The following is an 18,620-nucleotide window of genomic DNA, read 5'->3' as shown; positions in this document are numbered from 1 at the left end:
TGGCGAATTTCAATCTCCCTAAAGAAAACTACTTGACACCCGTGTCTTTTTACATACCAATAATATTAATTAATGATAAGTAATAAATTCATACGTTTTGAAAATCTGGATATTAAATTATTGATTTTAAAGTTTGGGACCAAAATATCACTATGCCCAAATAACAGCCTACTAATGGCGAATTTCAATCTCCCTAAAGAAAACTACTTGACACCCGTGTCTTTTTACATACCAATAATGTTAATTAATGATAAGTAATAAATTCATACGTTTTGAAAATCTGGATATTAAATTATTGATTTTAAAATTTGGGACCAAAATGTCACTATGCCCAAATCACAGCGTACCAATGGCGAATTTCCCCTAATTTTTACTCGGATACTCCCGTCATCATCTCAACTGAAGTTGTCGCCTGAGAGTTGCGTGCACCGGACTTCAGTAGGTGGTGCTTATACGGGCGTGGAGGCGTGGACGTCGTTCACGTCGTTGGCAATTTTCACGCGAACGTTTCGTTAGAGAAACGTGAGAGTTGAAGTTGAGCTCCCGCTCGAACCTTATTCATGGTTCGTACGACTCGCCTACTGAGCTCGTCCGAGCTTAGTCGCATTATTTTCACGTATCATTATCGGAGTCGGAGCACCAGATATTTCGCCGGAACTTCTCAATTCCTAAGCAATCACACCAGAACAAGACATAATCAAGACTCGACCTGTCCTAACCAGCAATTAAAGTCCCTTGGGTTCGCTACTGGTCACCGGGAAATTCTACGATTCAAAAGGACAATGGAAATCCGGGCAACACCTTTGCCGGAATTTGCTGCATCTGTCCCTAAGGACTCAGTGCACGTTCAAAACCCTAACCTTCCAGAGATCCCCGTGGACCAATCCGGACAAAACTCTAGCGCAGACATCTTCGAAAATCCCAAAAGTTCATCTCAAACAGTTGCTATGGTTGATGCTATTGGGCTCGGTAATGCTTCTGCAGTTACTGAATCCGAATGTTCTGAAGTTCTTGTAACAGAGACAGAACGGAGGAAAGCTCTTCCTGAAGAGTTTTCGAAAGATGTGGTGTATTTGCAGTGTGAATCGTCTGCCGAAGGTGGTTCCTGCGATGTTTACTTAATCGGCACTGCCCATGTTTCCATGGTAAATTGTTTTTCTTTTGATTGATCAGGTTCTGTTCTTGATATGTAAGGAAGCTCCCGCGCAGGATTGAGAAATCACTTTTTCTTAGTGGGTTCAAAATATAGATTCCAGTCCATCTTACATCCATTAACGTTAGATGCATTTCTATTATGAACCTCAACCACAGTGTTTGTTCTTACCCCTAAGTTGTAAGGTTTTTCATATCTGTCACCTGGAAGGAAATGATTTTCTAATGTTATTCTTTTTCATATTTAAGCCATTTTCATATTGCTTGGTTGCAGGAGTCTTGTAAACAAGTTCAAGCAGTCATCAGTTACTTGAAACCCCAGGTGCTTCCCTTTTGAAATTCACAAACAATTGATTAATGGATGGATACTTTAGCAGGTTGTATACCTGCTTTTTAACTGTACAACTGCTGATTTCCATCTTCTAAATTTGGTGAAGGACTTCCTTATGCTTGTGTTTTTTTACCTGTTGATGAAAGGTGGTTTTCTTGGAGTTATGCTCTAACCGGGTGTCTGTACTCACCCGCACCCCTCAAAATGTAAAGGTATTTAATTATCTTTTGTAGCTTTTCTTTTTCTCCCTTTATGTTCATAATTTCCACATATTTGCAATATATCTTTTTATCTCACACAGAATGCGCTACCTAGCAATTAATTGTTGTCTGATTTCATAAGGGCAACTTTGTCTTTGTTCATCCAAACCAATAATGTATTTATTCATTCTCTTCAGTATTTTTTCCCTTCAATTTAATAACACATTGAATACCATACTTTCTATTAGTAGAAAAATTGGTTCTTTCATAAACCCGTGTTATAATTTCATGTTCAAAGTAAACAGCAAATTAGCTGCTATTGTTTGTAACCTCTTCCCATTACTTCACTTTTTAGGTTATAAGAATCCATCCTATTGTTTAACCTTTTATGATGAATTGTTACGATTTAGTTTTTTTTTTTTCAAAAATTAAAATAGATTAGCTAGTATAACAGTAATCTTATCATTCATCTATAGTATATAAAGCAGATAATTGCCTTGGGTTCCATGTATATTTCATAAAAGTTAAATCTAATTAAATACCATACATTATGTATGGTTAATACTTATTTCATTTTATATATACTCATGCACACACAAACACACAAACACACTACTTTTTTTGCTTGGGCTAACTTCTCCAGAGAAGCTGTTGTTTTATGCTCCATAGTTCCATTTTGGGGATCTATGCTGTGATATTCCTTTCTCCCTTTATCCTTGTAATCACTTACTTGAAGAAGGAAAAAGGTTGGTGTTTATATGTTATGTAGCTGGAATGTATGTTGGATATTGTGATGATTCCTTGAGGTTTGCTTGATTGGCACTGCAAGGAATCAAAGCTCAAAGTGAATACGAGACCCTTCTATTTTCCGGTCAGGGGATGATATCTTTTTGTTTTCCAGAATATTGAACTAAAATGGCCTTTTGTCTATACTTAACTCCATGTACATGAATAAAATTAATGATAAATGGTTAAGGTGCAAAGACACTTGGAGGCCTCTACCTAGGGGCTAGGGATAAATGAATAACATGTAAGGTAGGGGAGGTACCTTTCCTTTACCTAGGGATGCCGGTGGAGTCAAACTACCGTCAAAGACAGCAACAATTAACATTTGGAGGCCTCTAATGCAAAGAGTGGAGAGGCGGTTGAACAGATGGAAGGCCAAGTACCTGTCCTTGGGTGGGAGAACCACTCTTATAAAGAGTGTTCTGTCCAGTTTACTATCTTTTCTTGCTAAGAGTCCCTAAAGAAGTGGCTATGAAAATTGAGAAAATTCAAAGAGATTTCTATGGGAAGGAGTGGGGGGGGGGGTTTCCAATTCATTTGGTCAAGTGGGAGAAGGTGTGCAAATCAAAGGAGGGGGGAGGTTTAGGGCAAGGGTAAAGTTAATCAACAAAGCACTGCTAGGGAAGTGGTTGTGGAGAATTGGGCAAGGGAGAGAGAGGGAGGTTTTATTGGAGGAGGGTGGTGGTTGGAGAATATGGAGTGGTAAGGTTCGGGTGGGAATCAAGGGAAGTAAGAAGTTCTTATGGGGTTAAGTGTTTGGAAAGGAATCATGAGTTTCAATCAAGTGTTTAGAAGTTTGGTCAAGCTCAAAGTGGGGGATGGCTCTAGAGTGAGGTTTTGGGAAGATGAGTGGCTTGGGATAGGGAAGCTTTGTGATGTTTACCCAAGATTATACAAGTTGACAGAACAACAAGTTTCAATAGACCAGTGTTATGAGTGGAGAGACGTGCAAATATTTTGGAATCTGAAATTCAGAAGGCCTCTATTGGACCAAGAAGTGGAAGAATGCATTCTGTTATTGGAAAACTTAAAAGGTAACATTACTAGATCTACAGAAGATGGTTTATTGTGGAAAGAACGTAGAGAAGGCAGATTTCCTGTTAAGTCATTCTATAAGGCATTATTAAGAGAAGGAATGGAGTCAGACCAGATAAAAGGAGTGTGGGGTAACCCAGTGCCCCCAAGGGTAGAAGCCTTTGCCTGGCGGCCCTGGCCGGTGGCGCATGACAGTATTCTCACTTTTGACCACCTGAAGTCTAGGGGATTACAGTTGGCAAGCTGGTGTTACTGGTGTAAACAGGAGGAAGAAACAGTCCTTCACTTGTTCTTCTCACGCAGTGTAGCAAATTTCATTTGGAAGTTCTTCTCCTCTTTGTTTGGAGTGAGTGTTTTCCAAACAATGTTTCCAGCAGAGGTCTTCTCCAAATGGTCAAAACTCAGAGGAAGCAAGAAAGGGAGAATTCTTTGGATCTGCATTCCATTTGCAGTATGGTGGTCTATATTGGAAAGAGTGAAACAAAATGGTTTTTCAGAATAAGTAAAAAAGTATTGAATATCTTGTAGCAGCTGTGAGAAACCTGATTTCTGACTGGGTTCTTAGACTTTCAGAATTTGATCAAGTATCCAAAGCTGATCTGTCGGAGAGATTTTGGAGCACCCTTGATTTACAGCCTTGTAATAATGATTAATTTTCAGTTTGATTTCTAGTGTGTATTTGGTTTGTGAACTTGACAACCATTGGTTTTCTTAGTGTTTTAAAAGCGAAAGGTGCAGGCAAGGCGCAAGGCGAGGTGCGCGCCTTTTTGAGGAAAGGCGTACAATTTTTTGAAAAATAAAAAATAAATGAAAAAAATTGAAGGGTATAATTAAAAGACATATTCCTAAACTTCAAATTAAATTAAATGATTAACAAACAACCTATTGATATGCCAAATAACAACAAAAATCTGAAATAATCAAGTTCTCAAGTACTCACCAATGATCAATGACCAATCAACATTAAGTTTAGGACTTCAAGCAAGCTACAAGCCATTAATGCAATACAATGCACAACAATCACATAGAGTTAGAGTCATGTCATAGTCATACTATCATCATAGGCAATTTTCTTTCAAAAAAAGAGAATAGACAATTTTCTTTAAAACAAAAAGACATAGATTATAGACATGTCATAGACAGTTTTCTACCCAAAAAATGAGTCATAGACAATTTTCTATATAAATAAAAGAGTCACTTGAATAAATCAGAACTGCTGCTGTGTAATCTGAGAAGAGAAACACAGGTTCGAAGAGAAGGAGAGAGAGAGAAAAGAAGAGTGGAAGGAAGAGAAGAGAGGAAGAAAGAAGGGGTTCGGTTGATGATATCTGCTGCCCCATACATTCTATTATTTATAGCCTTTGGCTCCTTACAAGAATAGGAGAGAAAACATAAAGTCCTAGTCCTAGTAAAACAAAACATAATATGGATAAACATAATAAGGCGTGCCGGCCCAATCTTAAAAGAAAATAAAAAATAGCTAGGTGTGGGTATGGAACCACATACACTAGAGCCTGAGTGTGGTTATGGAACCCCACACTTGTGACTTAGTAACTATTTCTTCACTCCCCCTCAAGTTGGGAGTAGATATTTGTCATGCCCAACTTGCATAAATCTGTCTCCAATTTGATTTTTGTGACTGTTTTGGTGAAGAGATCAGCTAACTGCATGTCTGAGGCAATGTAAGGAAGGCATACTTTTTGAGATGCAACTCGCTCTCGGATAAAATGTCTGTCAACTTCAATATGCTTAGTCCTGTTATGCTGTATTTGGTTATGGGCAATATTAATTGCAGCTTGATTATTGCAATACAACATCAGAGGCTTCTCATAATCAATCTCCAACTCATTAAGCAAGGATTTCAGCCATAACACTTCTACAACACCATTGGCCATGGATTTGTATTCTGCTTCTACACTGGAGCGAGCAATAACATTCTGTTTCTTGCTTCTCCAGGAAACAAGGTTTCCCCCCACAAATGCACAATATCTAAAGGTTGACCTCTTGTCATCAACACATCTAGCCCAGTCCGCATCTGCATACCCTTTTAGTTTTATATGACCATTATTCTTGAAGAGTATACTCTCCCTGGACATCTCTTAAAGTAGGCAAGAATCCTTTCTACTGCAAGGAGGTGGGTGGTCTTAGGAGAATGCATGTATTGACTGACAACTCTAACAAAATAAGAAATATCTGGCTGAGTTTGGCAGAGATAAAGAAGTTTCCCAACCAGCTTGTGGTACATAGCCCTGTCCTCATGGAGTTCTCCAATTTCTGCACTTATCTTATGGTTAGGCTCAATAGGAGTATCAACAGGTTTCACTCCTAACTTTCCTGTTTCTTCCAATAAGTCCAGAACATACTTCCTTTGAGAGATGAAAATGCCATGCTTAGATCGAGCTACCACAATTCCTAGGAAATAGTGTAATTTCCCTAGGTCTTTAACTTCAAATTCCTTGTGAAGATGCTGTTTAAGGGTTTCAATTTCACTATTGACACTCCTTGTTATCACAATGCCATCTACATAGACTGCAAGTAGAGTCAGGGAATGACCTGTCTTCTTAAAGAAGAGAGTGTGATTTGACTAAGCCTGTATGTATCCGAATTTGTCCAAAGCCAGTCTAAACCGATCAAACCAAACTCTTGGAGATTGTTTCAGCCCGTACAAGGTTTTCTTCAAAAGGCAAACCTTCTTTCCTTTTTCTGTACTATAAAAGCCAGGGGGTAACTCCATGTAAACTTCCTCTTGCAAGTCTCCGTTGAGGAAGGCATTCTTAACATCCAGTTGAAATAGTGGCCAAGAGTAGCTTGCAGCAATGGATAGAAGAACTCTGATAGTGTTCATTTTTGCAATAGGTGCAAAGGTTTCTGTATAGTCTATGTCATAAGTTTGTGTGAATCCCTTTGCAATCAATCTGGCCTTGTACCTCTCTACAGTACCATCAGCATTATATTTCACAGTAAACACCCATCTGCATCCAACAGGTTTCTTCCCTTCAGGTTGGTTAACTAGTTCTCATGTGTTGTTCTTGACAAGAGCATCCATCTCTACTTGCATTGCTTCCTTCCATTCAGGTATCAAAAGGGCTTCTTGCACTTTTCTGGGTATAGGAATAGCAGAAATAGATGCCAAGTAAGATCTGTAGGATTTTGAGAGACAATTATGGGAAAGGAACTTGGAGATGCAATGGGCGTGGATGAGGTGCAACGACGCTTCCCTTTATGAATAGCAATTGGAAGATCAAGGTCATTTGATGGTGGAGATTGAGCATCTGTAATAGTGGGAGCAGTAGTAGTGTCTGGATCCGGGGCTGTAGAAGATGTTGGAACTTGCCTGGATTGCTGTTGAGTACGAGAGTCAACCTGCCTTCACCACTTTCTATGATACTCTTAACTCTTTGCATTTTTGACAACCTTTTTCACAACTCCCCCTTCAGTAATTGGGACAGGTAAAGGAACTTTTGGTGTTGAAACTGAAATCCCTTCCTCACTATTCTCCCCCCGAGGAGAAGCTCTATGATAGTAGGGCATATCCTCAAAAAAACGTGACATCCATGGACACAAAGCGCTTCCCTGAAACCCGCTCATAACAACAATATCCCTTTTGATTTTGTGCATACCCAAGGAAAATACATTTAGTAGCTTTGGGATCAAACTTGGAGCGATTAGGTCCAAGGATTTGAACAAAACAAGTACACCCAAAAGTTTTGAGGGGAATAGTGAATAGTTCCTTATCTGGATATAGGAGACTGAATAGGGTTTGCATGTTTAAAACTTGTGAAGGAACCCTGTTAATAAGGTACACAGCTGTATGGATTGCATCCCCCTAGAAGCGTATGGGAACATTAGAGTTGAGCATGATTCTTCTTGCTACCTCTAAGATATGTCTGTTTTTTCTCTCAGCAACCCCATTTTGTTGAGGTGTATGAGGACAGGTGATCTGATGAATGACCCCATGATCAAGGAGATAGGATGCCAAGGGTTTTGCCCAAGTATTCCTTGGCATTATCAGATCTAAGGGTTTGATCTTGGTTTCAAACTGGATTAGAACCATTTGATGGAAAGCTTGGGTCAGAGAAGGGACCTCATCTCAAGAGTGCATAAGGTAGACCCATGAAAAGCAGGTATAATCATCAACAAATAATAAGAAATATCTGTACCCCCCGATGGTGGGAGTATGATATGGGCCCCAAACATCGGTTTGCACAATTTCAAAAGGAAGGTTGCTTCTTTTATTACTTAAAGGATAAGATGATCTATTGTGTTTTGCAAGCTCACAACTTTCACATTTTAAACTAGACACTTCTACTGACTCAAACAAGTTTGGAAAAAGACTCTTCAAAGACCCAAAAGATAAATGAACTAAGCGGTTGTGCCAAAGAAAAAGACTCTTCAAAGACCCAAAAGATAAATGAACTAAGCGGTTGTGCCAAAGCATAATCTTACTACAAGATTGAGAAACAAACAATTGTCCTACTTCTCTCTGCTCCCCCTGTGACTGTTCAAGCAGGTAGACTTCATTCATCTCACGGCCAATCCTAGTCACCTTCTTTGTTTCCAGATCCTGAAAAACACACTGATCAGGGAAAAAGGTTATCGAATAGTTTTGATTTTTGGTAATACTACTAACTGAAAGTAAGATAGCAATAAGCTTGGGAACATGCAAACGTGAGGATAGGGTGATGGTATCTGACAATCTGATGTCTCCCTTGCTAGAAATTGGTACAAGAGAGCCATCAGCAATAGAAACTTTGTCTCTCCCAGAGGATAAACAATAGGTGCTAAATAAAGTAGATAAGTTGGTCATATGGTCTGAAGCACTTGAATCTATTACCCAAAAAGGTTTAGTATTACCTGGGACAAAAGCATGACATGCAGTAGCTCTTGTACCTATATGAGCAAGGGCTGAAGTAGGCTAAGCAGGTGTAGTAGCTGAAGACTGAGATGTAGATCCAGAAATACCAGCTTCTTTTTTCTAATTGTGTCAATGCAGCTCGGATAGCTGCCAAGGCATCCAAGGGTGTGGTTCTTGTGCTGGAAGAGGATGTACTGTCAATAGTAGTTGCTGTATTAGCACTTCCCTTCTTGTTTCTAAATCTAGCTGGCATTAGGTGAGGATGCAACTTCCAACAGGTGTCCCTAGTGTGTTTGGGCTTTTTGCAATGGTCACAAAAAATATCTTTTTCGTCTTCCTTCTTAACTTCCTTTTCCTTTTCCTTTTCTCCTCCAACCTTGAATTTTGTTGCTGCTAAGGCTGCTTTTGTGGGCTAGAAGGATAGCATTACCTTCCTCCTCTCTTTACTGTGGACTAATGAGTAGGCCTAAGATAGGGTCACACACTCCCTAGTGAGGAGTTGCTGTCTTGTAATATCAAAATCTGAGTTTAGGCCGGCTAAGAACTCGAAAACCCTATTTGTTTCAATCAGTTTTCTATATGTTGTTGCATCCTTCTGGTTTTCCCATTCAATAGTTTCTAAGTGATCAATTTCATGCCAAAGGGATTTTAGAGTAGCAAAATATATTGAGACTGACATCTCTCATTGCTTGAGGTTTTTCACCTTACATTTTAGCTCATAAGCTCTAGCAATATTGAGGGGTTGGGAATAGGTCTCCTTCATGCTGTCCCATATTTCCTTGGCTGTTTTTGCCCAGAGATGGTTTTGGCTGATGTGAGGCTGTATAGAGTTGTATAACTAGGTCATCACCAAGTAGTTCTCTTGAACCCATCTTGGGCGGGATACATCCTCCTTGGCTGGTTCTTCTGTATCTCTGGTTACATACCCTACTTTTCCTCTGCCCCCAATGGCCATCATTGCCGATTGGGCCCATTCCATGTAATTTGTTCCATCAAACCTAACAGTGGTAATCTGGAACGTATTTTCAGTCATGTTACCGGTCCCAAAAATTTCCCCTTGAGTTTTTACCTCACTTCCAGCCTTTTTCATACTAAGTAGATTTCAAAGTTCCAAGAAAAAAAGACTAATTGTTTTTTTTTCAAGAAAACAATCTGATCACAGCAAGAATAAGTACCAGAACTTAGTTTCAGTTGATAGTTTCTCCTTAAAACTATAACTTTAATCAAAAGAATACCAGATATTAACAGTCCAGAATTTGACCTCAGCTGCCAAGAGTGCAAACACAGTCGAATTCTTTCAAAAAATGTAATCTCAGTCAAGGATTAACTCCTTGATAGATAATCCTGGACTGTACTCAGTCCAATATTCACAGTCAAAGATCAAGATCAGATCTTTTCTCAGCCGATCCCTCCAAGAAAGGCTCACAGTAAAAAAAATGGTTCGTAGGGTTAAGAACAAACTCTAGAAAAATCAGATTTTCTCAGCCGTACCTTCTGAATAAGCTTAACTTATTTCTTACTACTGCTGTTTCAAGAAGGGATGAGATCTTACCCAGAAAACTCTGATTGCCTCCTTTAATCTTGATAAAAATCCAATCTTGAATCCTACTAACCTTCTCTGATTCTTCCTGATTACCAAGAATCACCCTCCAATCTTTGGACAGCTGCTAGAGATCTCTGGTAACCTCTAAGAATCAGGCAAAGATAGCTCCTTTCTATTCTTCCAGCCTTAGATGATTCTCATGTGGTCGGTTGGGTTAGACTTCACGTGAGAAACCCTAGATCGTGCTCTGATACCAACTTGAATAAATCAGAACTGCTGCTATGTAATCTGAGAAGAGAAACACAGGTTCAAAGAGAATGAGAGAGAGAGAAAAGAAGAGTGGAAGGAAGAGAAGAGAGAAATAAAGAAGGGGTTCGGTTGATGATATCTGCCACCCCATACATTCTATTATTTATAGCCTTTGGTTCCTTACAAGAATAGGAGAGAAAACATAAAGTCCTAGTCCTAGTAAAACAAAACATAATATGGATAAACATAATAAGGCGAGCTGGCCCAATCTTAAAAGAAAATAAAAAATAGCTAGGTGTGGGTATGGAACCACATACACTAGAGCCTGAGTGTGGGTATGGAACCCCACACTTGTGACTTAGTAACTATTTCTTCACTCTCCCTCAAGTTGGGAGTAGATATTTGTCATGCCCAACTTGCGTAAATCTGTCTCCAATTTGATTTTTGTGACTGCTTTGGTGAAGAGATCAGTTAACTGCATGTCTGAGGCAATGTAAGGAAGGCATACTTTTTGAGATGCAACTTGCTCTCGGATAAAATGTCTGTCAACCTCGATAAGAGATCAGCTAATGGTTTAGCTGACACGTTGGCTAAACAAGGGACTGTGAGGGAGAGAATGTTCTGGGCAGTTTTGTAAGAATGATTATTGGGGGCTGAACACCTACTTAGGGGTTGACGGCTGTACTTAAATCTGGAAAGTTATTCTTAAGTTATATTAATGAAGTTACCGTTTCCAATAAAAAAACAAAAAATTCCTTCTGCATTCTTGTACTTGGATATTTCATCAATGATTACACTTCTCTTGTTCTTGTCCTTTTCAATTACTTTAAAAAAGCCCTGTCATAACCTCTTCATCTGTTTCAATTCTCTCTTGATCATCATAATAAAATTAGGGGTTCAAAAAGTAACCAGCTGCATGCAATGGTTGGTGGAGTTGGCATTCCCACCTCTTATCAATAATTCCAAAAATTTCTTCATATGCCTTGTCAATGGCCTCCTTTGCTCAATCCATAGCCTCATAGATATAACTGAAAAAATGGGGTGGATCCCCCCTGTTTTTATGATAACAACTAAAAAACCATGGGGCAGAGCCCCTGTTTTAATAAGAAAAACTAAAAAAAAGGGGGCGGATCCCCTGTTTTTATAATAAAAACTGAAAAAACAAATGGGGCGTAGACCCAATTTTTGTGCAAGAAACAAGACTGCAAGAAGAAGAAGAAGAAGAAGAAGAAGAAGAAGAAGAAGAAGAAGGGAGAGGGCAGAGCCCTTGTTTTATTGATAAAACTGAAGAAGAAGAAAAAGAAGAAGAGAGAGGGTGGAGCCCCTGTTTTACTCATAAAACTGAAAAAGAAGAAGAAGAGAGAGGGCGGAGCCCCTGTTTTACTCATAAAACTGAAGAAGAAGAAGTAGAAGAGAGAGGGCGGAGCCCCTGTTTTACTGAGAAAAGTCAAAAAAAATAAAAGGGGCGTAGTCCCTGTTTTTTATGCATGTTTTGTATGGAGAAGAAGAAAAATAGGGCGGAGCCCCTGTTTCAGCCTGAACTGCCAACTGCCACAGGAAGAAGAACAAAAAAAAAAAAAAAAAAAGAAAAACATAACATACCTGATAGGCTGATACTGTAGCTCTGTTTGATTCAGGCTTGGAGTCTTGGACGAACATGAGCTTGAATGAGCTTCAGCTTCCTCTGGTTTCTCCTCTGGAGTGGTAACTTTTGGATGAAGGAAGTCTTCCCTCCAAACTTTTTTTTTTCCTTTTGGTTGTTTTGGCAAAGACCCTGTTGATTCAGCTTCCTTTTTTCCTAAGTTTCCTATTTTGTGTGTGTTTCTTTTTTAATATAATTTTGAAACTTGTTTGAACTTGAATTGTGTAAACATCATCCAGGCGCTTGCCTGGGCTGCCTGTTGCCTGAGGCGCATGCCTAGGTGCAAAGGCGAGCGCCTGTTCAAGGTTTGTGCACCTTAGCCTGGGCGAGGCGCCCAGCCTGGAAAGCGCCTCGCCTTTGCGCCCTTTTAAAACACTGGGTTTTCTGAGATGTACTCCCTTTTTTTTAGTTTAATGAAATCGATTTTTATCCTTAAAAATAAAAAACAGATTAAGGTGCAAACCCTACTCCTGTTCCATTATGCAGAAGTATAATTGCTTCATTTAGAGAAAACAGAAGAAGACCATGAAGAATAAAAATGGGTGGTAACTTCAAACATCTGTTATCTGTACATTTGGGTTTGGCAGAGCATCACCAACACTACCTCAATTCAACATGGGGAACTTTAGTGGTGTTTAAGCGAACCAGTAAATCAAATGCAGGCTGAGTTTAAGAAGCAAATACTGGAGAGTTCATTGCATCCGGATGAAAGTCAAGTTGAATTCTTTAACGTGTAACCATTCTGAGGGCTCCATTATCCATTGTGGTGAATCTCATCATTATTTTAATAGTAACATCAAACTTGTGATTGTTGAGTCATTGGATAATCGTGGGTGTTGGAGTGGGGTTGGGAATAGTTTAATGTTTATGTGAACCAGCATAACAGTTGATACAACTGGAGGATGAGTAGTAGAACTTGAGAGAAGCAGCACATTTCCTATTTCCTTTGCCCTTTCTTTGGACCACATTTTGTTTATATGCCTACTGTTATGGCGGAACAATTTGGAGTAATCTTGGAGTTCCTGTGTCAGAAATGTCTTTTCAGTTTTCACGTTGGTAATCTTTATAAATGATTTTTCAATCACTTTATTTTTCTCTGAAAAACAAGTCGTTCTCTTTCTATTGGTATCCTCCTGTAACGTACTTATGCTTATGATGCATTATTTATTCATTTATTCATCCAATAATTGTAAGATGGTTATTAACTTATTGGACCTTGTACTTATAAAATAACTTATTGGACTGTGTCACTTTTGGATGATGTAAGGTGTTTAAGCTTTACATTATTGTCCATCATTTAAACTGCAGTTAGGTATCCACGTTTTAGCTCAGTGTTTTTCTCTGTTGAGCTATTAGGCCATGTGTTTTATCTCTTATTTTATGTGCATGGGACTAAGTTGTTATAGGCCTGAGTATAAATTTCTTAAGTGTTTATTAGTGCAGCCACCCTGTTAAGGGATTTCTTGTAATTCTGCATTATTTTATGATTAGAACTAAGAAAATACGATTAAAGGGGCTGGGAGACTGTTCGGTTCTCTTCTTCCTAAAACCCTATTTCTATCTCTCAACCCTTCTCTAGTGATCTGAATTTTTCTCTGTTCTTTCCTGCTTGTTTTTCTTGATTAAACAATAATATTTTGCTGTTCTGTTTCACTTCTTTCTCTGTTTGATAGTATTTCATATTAGACTTGCAACCTTTTAATCTGCTCTTCATGTGCAAGTTTATTTATCATCAAATTAGACAGGTACCAACCATGAAAGAAATGGTCGATATGTTGAAGAAAAAGAAAATGAATAGTTTTGGAATTCTTTATGGCTGGTTTCTTGCCAAGGTGTGCTTATATATTCTCATTACACTTTCAATTGTTAATTTTGTTTTAAGCATTGGTTTCATAATTTTTCCCCTAAGCTCAATTACTTTTATCATTTTTTTAGTTTTTGTTTGTTTATGAGCCTGAGATTTCCTTGTACTTTTTCAGGTTGCAAATAAGCTTGAGGTTTTTCCTGGAGCTGAGTTTCGTGTAGCATTTGAAGAAGCAAGGAAGTATGGTGGAAAGGTGATATTGGGTGATCGTCCAGTCAATGTAAGATACATATCACCATTTTGAAGCTGTTACTTGATATGATGCTAGACAAAGTGAAATGGTGGACCAGGAATCCCTTAGTTGATTGAGATGAATGGTGTATGGTTTAATGGTGCTGAGTTGATTGCTTGAATTATATAAGTTTTTTTGATCAATAACAACTTTCATTAAAAAAAGGAAGTGCAATGGACTGGGGATGCGCAAACTCTCTTAACCCTCCTCAAGAAAATACATACAAGTCAGTTACAAACTGGCGCAAATTAAATGTTCCCTTCCCACCCCTTGGGTATCCGTAAATGTATTAGCACACCTTTTTACCCATTGTAACTGAATCTCCACACCTTGTGCTAGCTGGTTGAACAATTTTTTTTCATTAGCATACTTTCATAGACCAATTTCCTCTCTTTGCAGCCATCCTATGACCAGTTTTGAATCCCCTCAATAATTATCTTTTGGTAGTCCAACTCTTTTGCTCTCTTCATTCCTTCCATCACAGCTAGGATTTCAGCTTGAAGAGAATCGCCTATGCCAATAGGACCAGAAAAGAGAGCAGTGACTTTCCCTTTCGTCCCTAAAAGTTCCTCCTGTTCCAGAAGGTCTCGGATTACCTTCACTACTCCCATCAAAGTTCTTCTTTGTAAAACCAGATACTGGGGGAGACCAAAGGGGGCTAGTCTTGGTTTTAATAGGAGCTGAGGTGGCCACTTCTTTCCAATTTCTTCTCAACATATCTGTGAAGATATTCTTAAATAATTCTAGAGACTTCACCCAATGCACCACTCTAATAGTAACTGTTTCAATGATGGCATCCTTTTTCCTCTCCTCATTAAAAATCCTTGAATTTCTTTCCTCCCAAATTGTCCAGCATATTGCAGCTTTGACACATCTCCAAAGAATTCTTCCCCTCTTCTTTGGCCACCTGAAAAAGGAAGAGGCTAACAAACTTTGTACTGGTGGGGGCATCCATCTGCAACCAAAGAAAGAGAAAAACCATTTCCAATTATGTGAAACAAAGGAGCAAGAGATTAGTAAGTGATAGCCAAACTCACCATTTGCCTTACATAGGATGCACCAATTAGGGGATAGGCGCCATTTAGGTCTTTTTCTCTGGAGTAAGTCACAGGTGTTACATCTTCCTAGAAAGGCTTCCCAACAAAAAGCACCAACCCTTGGGGGAAGCGTTTACCCCAAACTTCCAGAACTGGAAAGTATATACCCAAGCTATCAGAGGGTTGTGTTAAGGCCTTAAAAAAGAAGTACAAGAAAACTCACCCGAAGGGGTCAAAGTCCAAAGTCTACTATCCCTCTCCCAGGGTCCAACCCCACCCCACCCAAGGTCTGAATTAAGGCATAAACCTGGTTGACTTCAGCATCCCTAATGCCCCTTCTCAGACCTAAATCCCAATCCAAACCATGGGAAGAATCTGAAGGTACCACAAAGGTGGACACTGGCTCATTTTTAAACAAAGAAATGAAATACAAGGAAGGAAATTGTTCTTTCAAACATCTCCCAATCAAGTATGTTCCCCAAATTTCGGTTTCCAGAACATAGGTTATACCTGATGAATGGAAAAAAGAAGGAAGAATGGCATGTATAGATTTCCAAGGAGAAGCTCGTGTAGCCCTAGCCAGAATTCCAGCATCCCAACCATCAGCCATTTGCCCATGAATGCTCACAATCACCTTAGCCCATAGCTTGTCTTCTTCCTTTGGCAACCTCCACAACCATTTTTTAAGTAAAGTCTCATTCCTCCTTTGAATATTTCCTATACCCAACCTGACTAGAACCAAACTGAAAAAATTGACCAAGTCAACTTTGACCCATAGATGTGTGAGACTGGGCTGATTCACCTGAACTCGAGACTTCTTTGGGCTTGTTCATGGATTTTTGGTGCTTAGTTTTTTATGAAATTTGGCACCCTAGGGTTTTTTAACCTTCTGAATCTATTTATGTGGGTTCCATACTTTCCCACTTAAACCCTCTGGTTCATCCTCTATTCATTAGAATCTGAATGTTTAAGGGGCTGGTTTAGGGGCTTTCTGAACCTGTTTTGAGCCTAGTTTTTGTTGTAGCCTTATGAGAGCATGATCTACAGTCTAACAAAATTTAATGTCTTTCTTCCATTGGTTTAGTGGTTTCATCATGCTTTAAGGTAGACAAAACATATTGGACTCGTTTATTTATTAACCTTCTGAGTCTATTTATGTGGGTCCCATACTTTCCCACTGAAACCCTCTGGTTCATCCTCTATTCATTGGAACCCGAATGTTTAAGGGGTCGGTTTAGGGGCTCTCTGAACCTGTTTTGAGCCTATTTTTTTGTTGTAGCCTTATGAGAGCATGATCTACAGTCTAACAAAATTTCATGTCTTTCTTCCATTGGTTTAGTGGTTTCATCATGCTTTTAGGGTAGACAAAGCATATTGGACTCATTTATTTATTTATTTTTTGATCAGCAAGATGATGATTTTATTCAGTTAGGAGAATAAATACATAGTTACAGCAGATAGAACACAGAATTTCAACAGAAAATTTCACAATAAAGCACACAAACGTTGTTGCCTTTGAACTCCTTGTTTAGCTAAAGAATCAGCCATTCCATTTGCAGATCTCCTAACCCATGTAAACGAGGCATTAAGTTCCCTTGCTATGCTTATTATCTTCTTTAATGGATGTCTGTAGCACCACGGAACATTACTGCTTGAATTGGTACAAGATATCACTTTTTTTGAGTCCCCTTCTATCTCCAAGTTCTTAAGATCAGCTTGCTTGGAAATCTTTAGCCCTTGAAGCAGGGCTCTAACAGTTCAGCTTTTAGAGAGCCACCTTCCCCTAGGGGTCCTGAGTACATAGCCAACACCTTGCTTGAGGAATCTCTGATTACACCACCAATGTCTGCCATACCCGGCATATTGGACCTCATAGTGGACATGTCCACCCTTGGAAAATTCAAAAACTATAAGATGAGATTAGAACACAACACGATGGAGCACATAGGGACCATCTAGCACATGTAACAAGATTTAAGGTGTAGGAATGTAAAACTCCCTTACAAAAAGCTGGTGTTAATTATCCTCAACTCTTTATCTGATGAATGGGAACCAATTGCATAAACTATATGGGAGAAGTACAGGAAAAAGAAGATATACTCCTTCACAAGCAGGCCTGTGAACTTGATTTGGCTAAATAGTGCTGCATTTTGCAAGGCATCGGGAGGACCTCTATGCTTTCCCAGCTCCCAAATCTTTGCAATGCAAGGCACATGGGCCAATGGGCTATTGCAGTAGTGGAAGAGATGTCAGAGATGGCTGGGTATGCTGAGTTGGAATGAGAATTAATGAAGATGAAATGACCCTTAATCTTTGTAACGAATTTATGTGTGAGATTGATAGGAGACTAAGCAAAAATATGCCTTATTATGAGAAACACAAGAAAGAGTGATTCTTTCAAGGCATTTTTTTTGTACATAGGACTTGCAAATATTCTCCGTATGAAAGGAAAGCATGTTATTTTTGGCATTATTTTTTTATAACATGCTTATACTATTAGTTTGAGTGGGAATTCCAAGGTTGGTAGGAGTTAAAGGATTCTCATCTGGAGCTACATTTTTTTTTTTTTTTGCTTAGGTGGTTCCAAAATCACTGATGATTAGACATTTGAATGCAACAGTTGATTGGTAGCTTTGTTCCACTTTTAATTTTTTTTTTGGGTGTCAAATTATCATTATTTTAGAAATGGGTTAGAAGGACTGCAAATGGGCTAGCTGATGCCCTAGCAAAACAAGGGGCTGCAAGGCAGCATTTTTACTGTGCTTCTGTGTAATCTACTTATGTGCATTTGGGGATTACATTGTTGTATTCAAATTGTACTAATCCATCCATAATTGATTAATATTATAACTTTTTGCTGATAAAAAAATTGTGATTATTTTAGATCATTTCTTGTTGCAAAATGGTTATATGTTCATTTGACAGTAAAGTGCTAGTATTTGCTTGTGTTTATATTCTCTATGAAGACTCTTATGGTCCTAGTTTGATGAACTCGAAAAGGGAGAGAATATGGTATGTGTTTCTAAAACCTGAATTTAAACTTGATCTGGAAGAACAAGAGATGATTTTTGCTTGTGTAGAAAACGGGTATATTTTGGACATGCGGTTATTCGCGGTGAGACAATCTCCTCTGTTCTTCGTGGCAATCCATTGAAGGGAAGGGAGCTACATCTTTCCTGGAAATTGATTAAGGATGTGGAAAAAGGGAAGGGGAGGAAGAAGATGGGGGGCGGAAGCATGGTATAACCCGCTTGTGTAGGTGGAGTTAGAAGAAACCTTTCCTTCAAAAAGGCAACTGCGGCTTGCATCTGGCCGAGTTTTGGGGAAACTTCCTTAAAAAATTTGGGAGCTAGATCATTCTTGGAAACGACGACTGATGTTCAGGTGAGAAAGCTCTTCTTGCAAAGGTACCTGGTGGGATGTTTGGACCGGAAAATCCCAGTAGAAGAGTTGGAAATGTGGGCAACAGGAAGTTGGAGAGCGGTGGGAGGGGTGAGAACTAAGAAGTTGATTGATGACTGCTACCTATTCATCTTCCCTTCCAAGGACAAGGCAGAGTGGGTCCTCTAAAACAGACCCTGGTGCATCGGTCGGAACAGATTGGCCTTGGATTGGTGGATGGAAATGGTGGCGAGTTTGCTACCAGAAAAACTGAGCAGTTCGAACAACCTGTTGGAGATTTGGTGAAGAGTCT

At 39.1% G+C, this 18,620-nt stretch overlaps 1 protein-coding gene across 8 annotated transcripts in view; it reads left to right on the top strand.

Moving 5' to 3' along the window:
* Nucleotides 1-282: 282 nt before the first annotated feature.
* Nucleotides 283-18,620, top strand: part of LOC148875504 (uncharacterized) — a 63,368-nt gene continuing 45,030 nt past the window's right edge. For all 8 annotated transcript variants that reach the window (XR_016105067.1, XR_016105065.1, XR_016105068.1 and 5 more), the window contains exons 1-5: nucleotides 283-1,145; nucleotides 1,427-1,474; nucleotides 1,630-1,695; nucleotides 13,539-13,625; nucleotides 13,773-13,877. Coding sequence is in view for 3 of the 8 variants with exons in the window: in XM_088964823.1 (XP_088820949.1) it covers nucleotides 561-1,145; nucleotides 1,427-1,474; nucleotides 1,630-1,695; nucleotides 13,539-13,625; nucleotides 13,773-13,877 (891 nt within the window). In the remaining 5 variants the exon portion in view is untranslated. The remainder of the gene's footprint in view (nucleotides 1,146-1,426; nucleotides 1,475-1,629; nucleotides 1,696-13,538; nucleotides 13,626-13,772; nucleotides 13,878-18,620) is intronic.

This window comes from Nelumbo lutea, chromosome 1 (assembly GCF_056320005.1).
Source record: "Nelumbo lutea isolate HS-2025 chromosome 1, American lotus-T2T, whole genome shotgun sequence".
Classification (NCBI taxonomy): Eukaryota; Viridiplantae; Streptophyta; class Magnoliopsida; order Proteales; family Nelumbonaceae; genus Nelumbo; species Nelumbo lutea.
The sequence above is the reverse complement of the archived record's forward strand: the minus strand, read 5'-3'. Positions and strand labels throughout refer to the sequence as shown.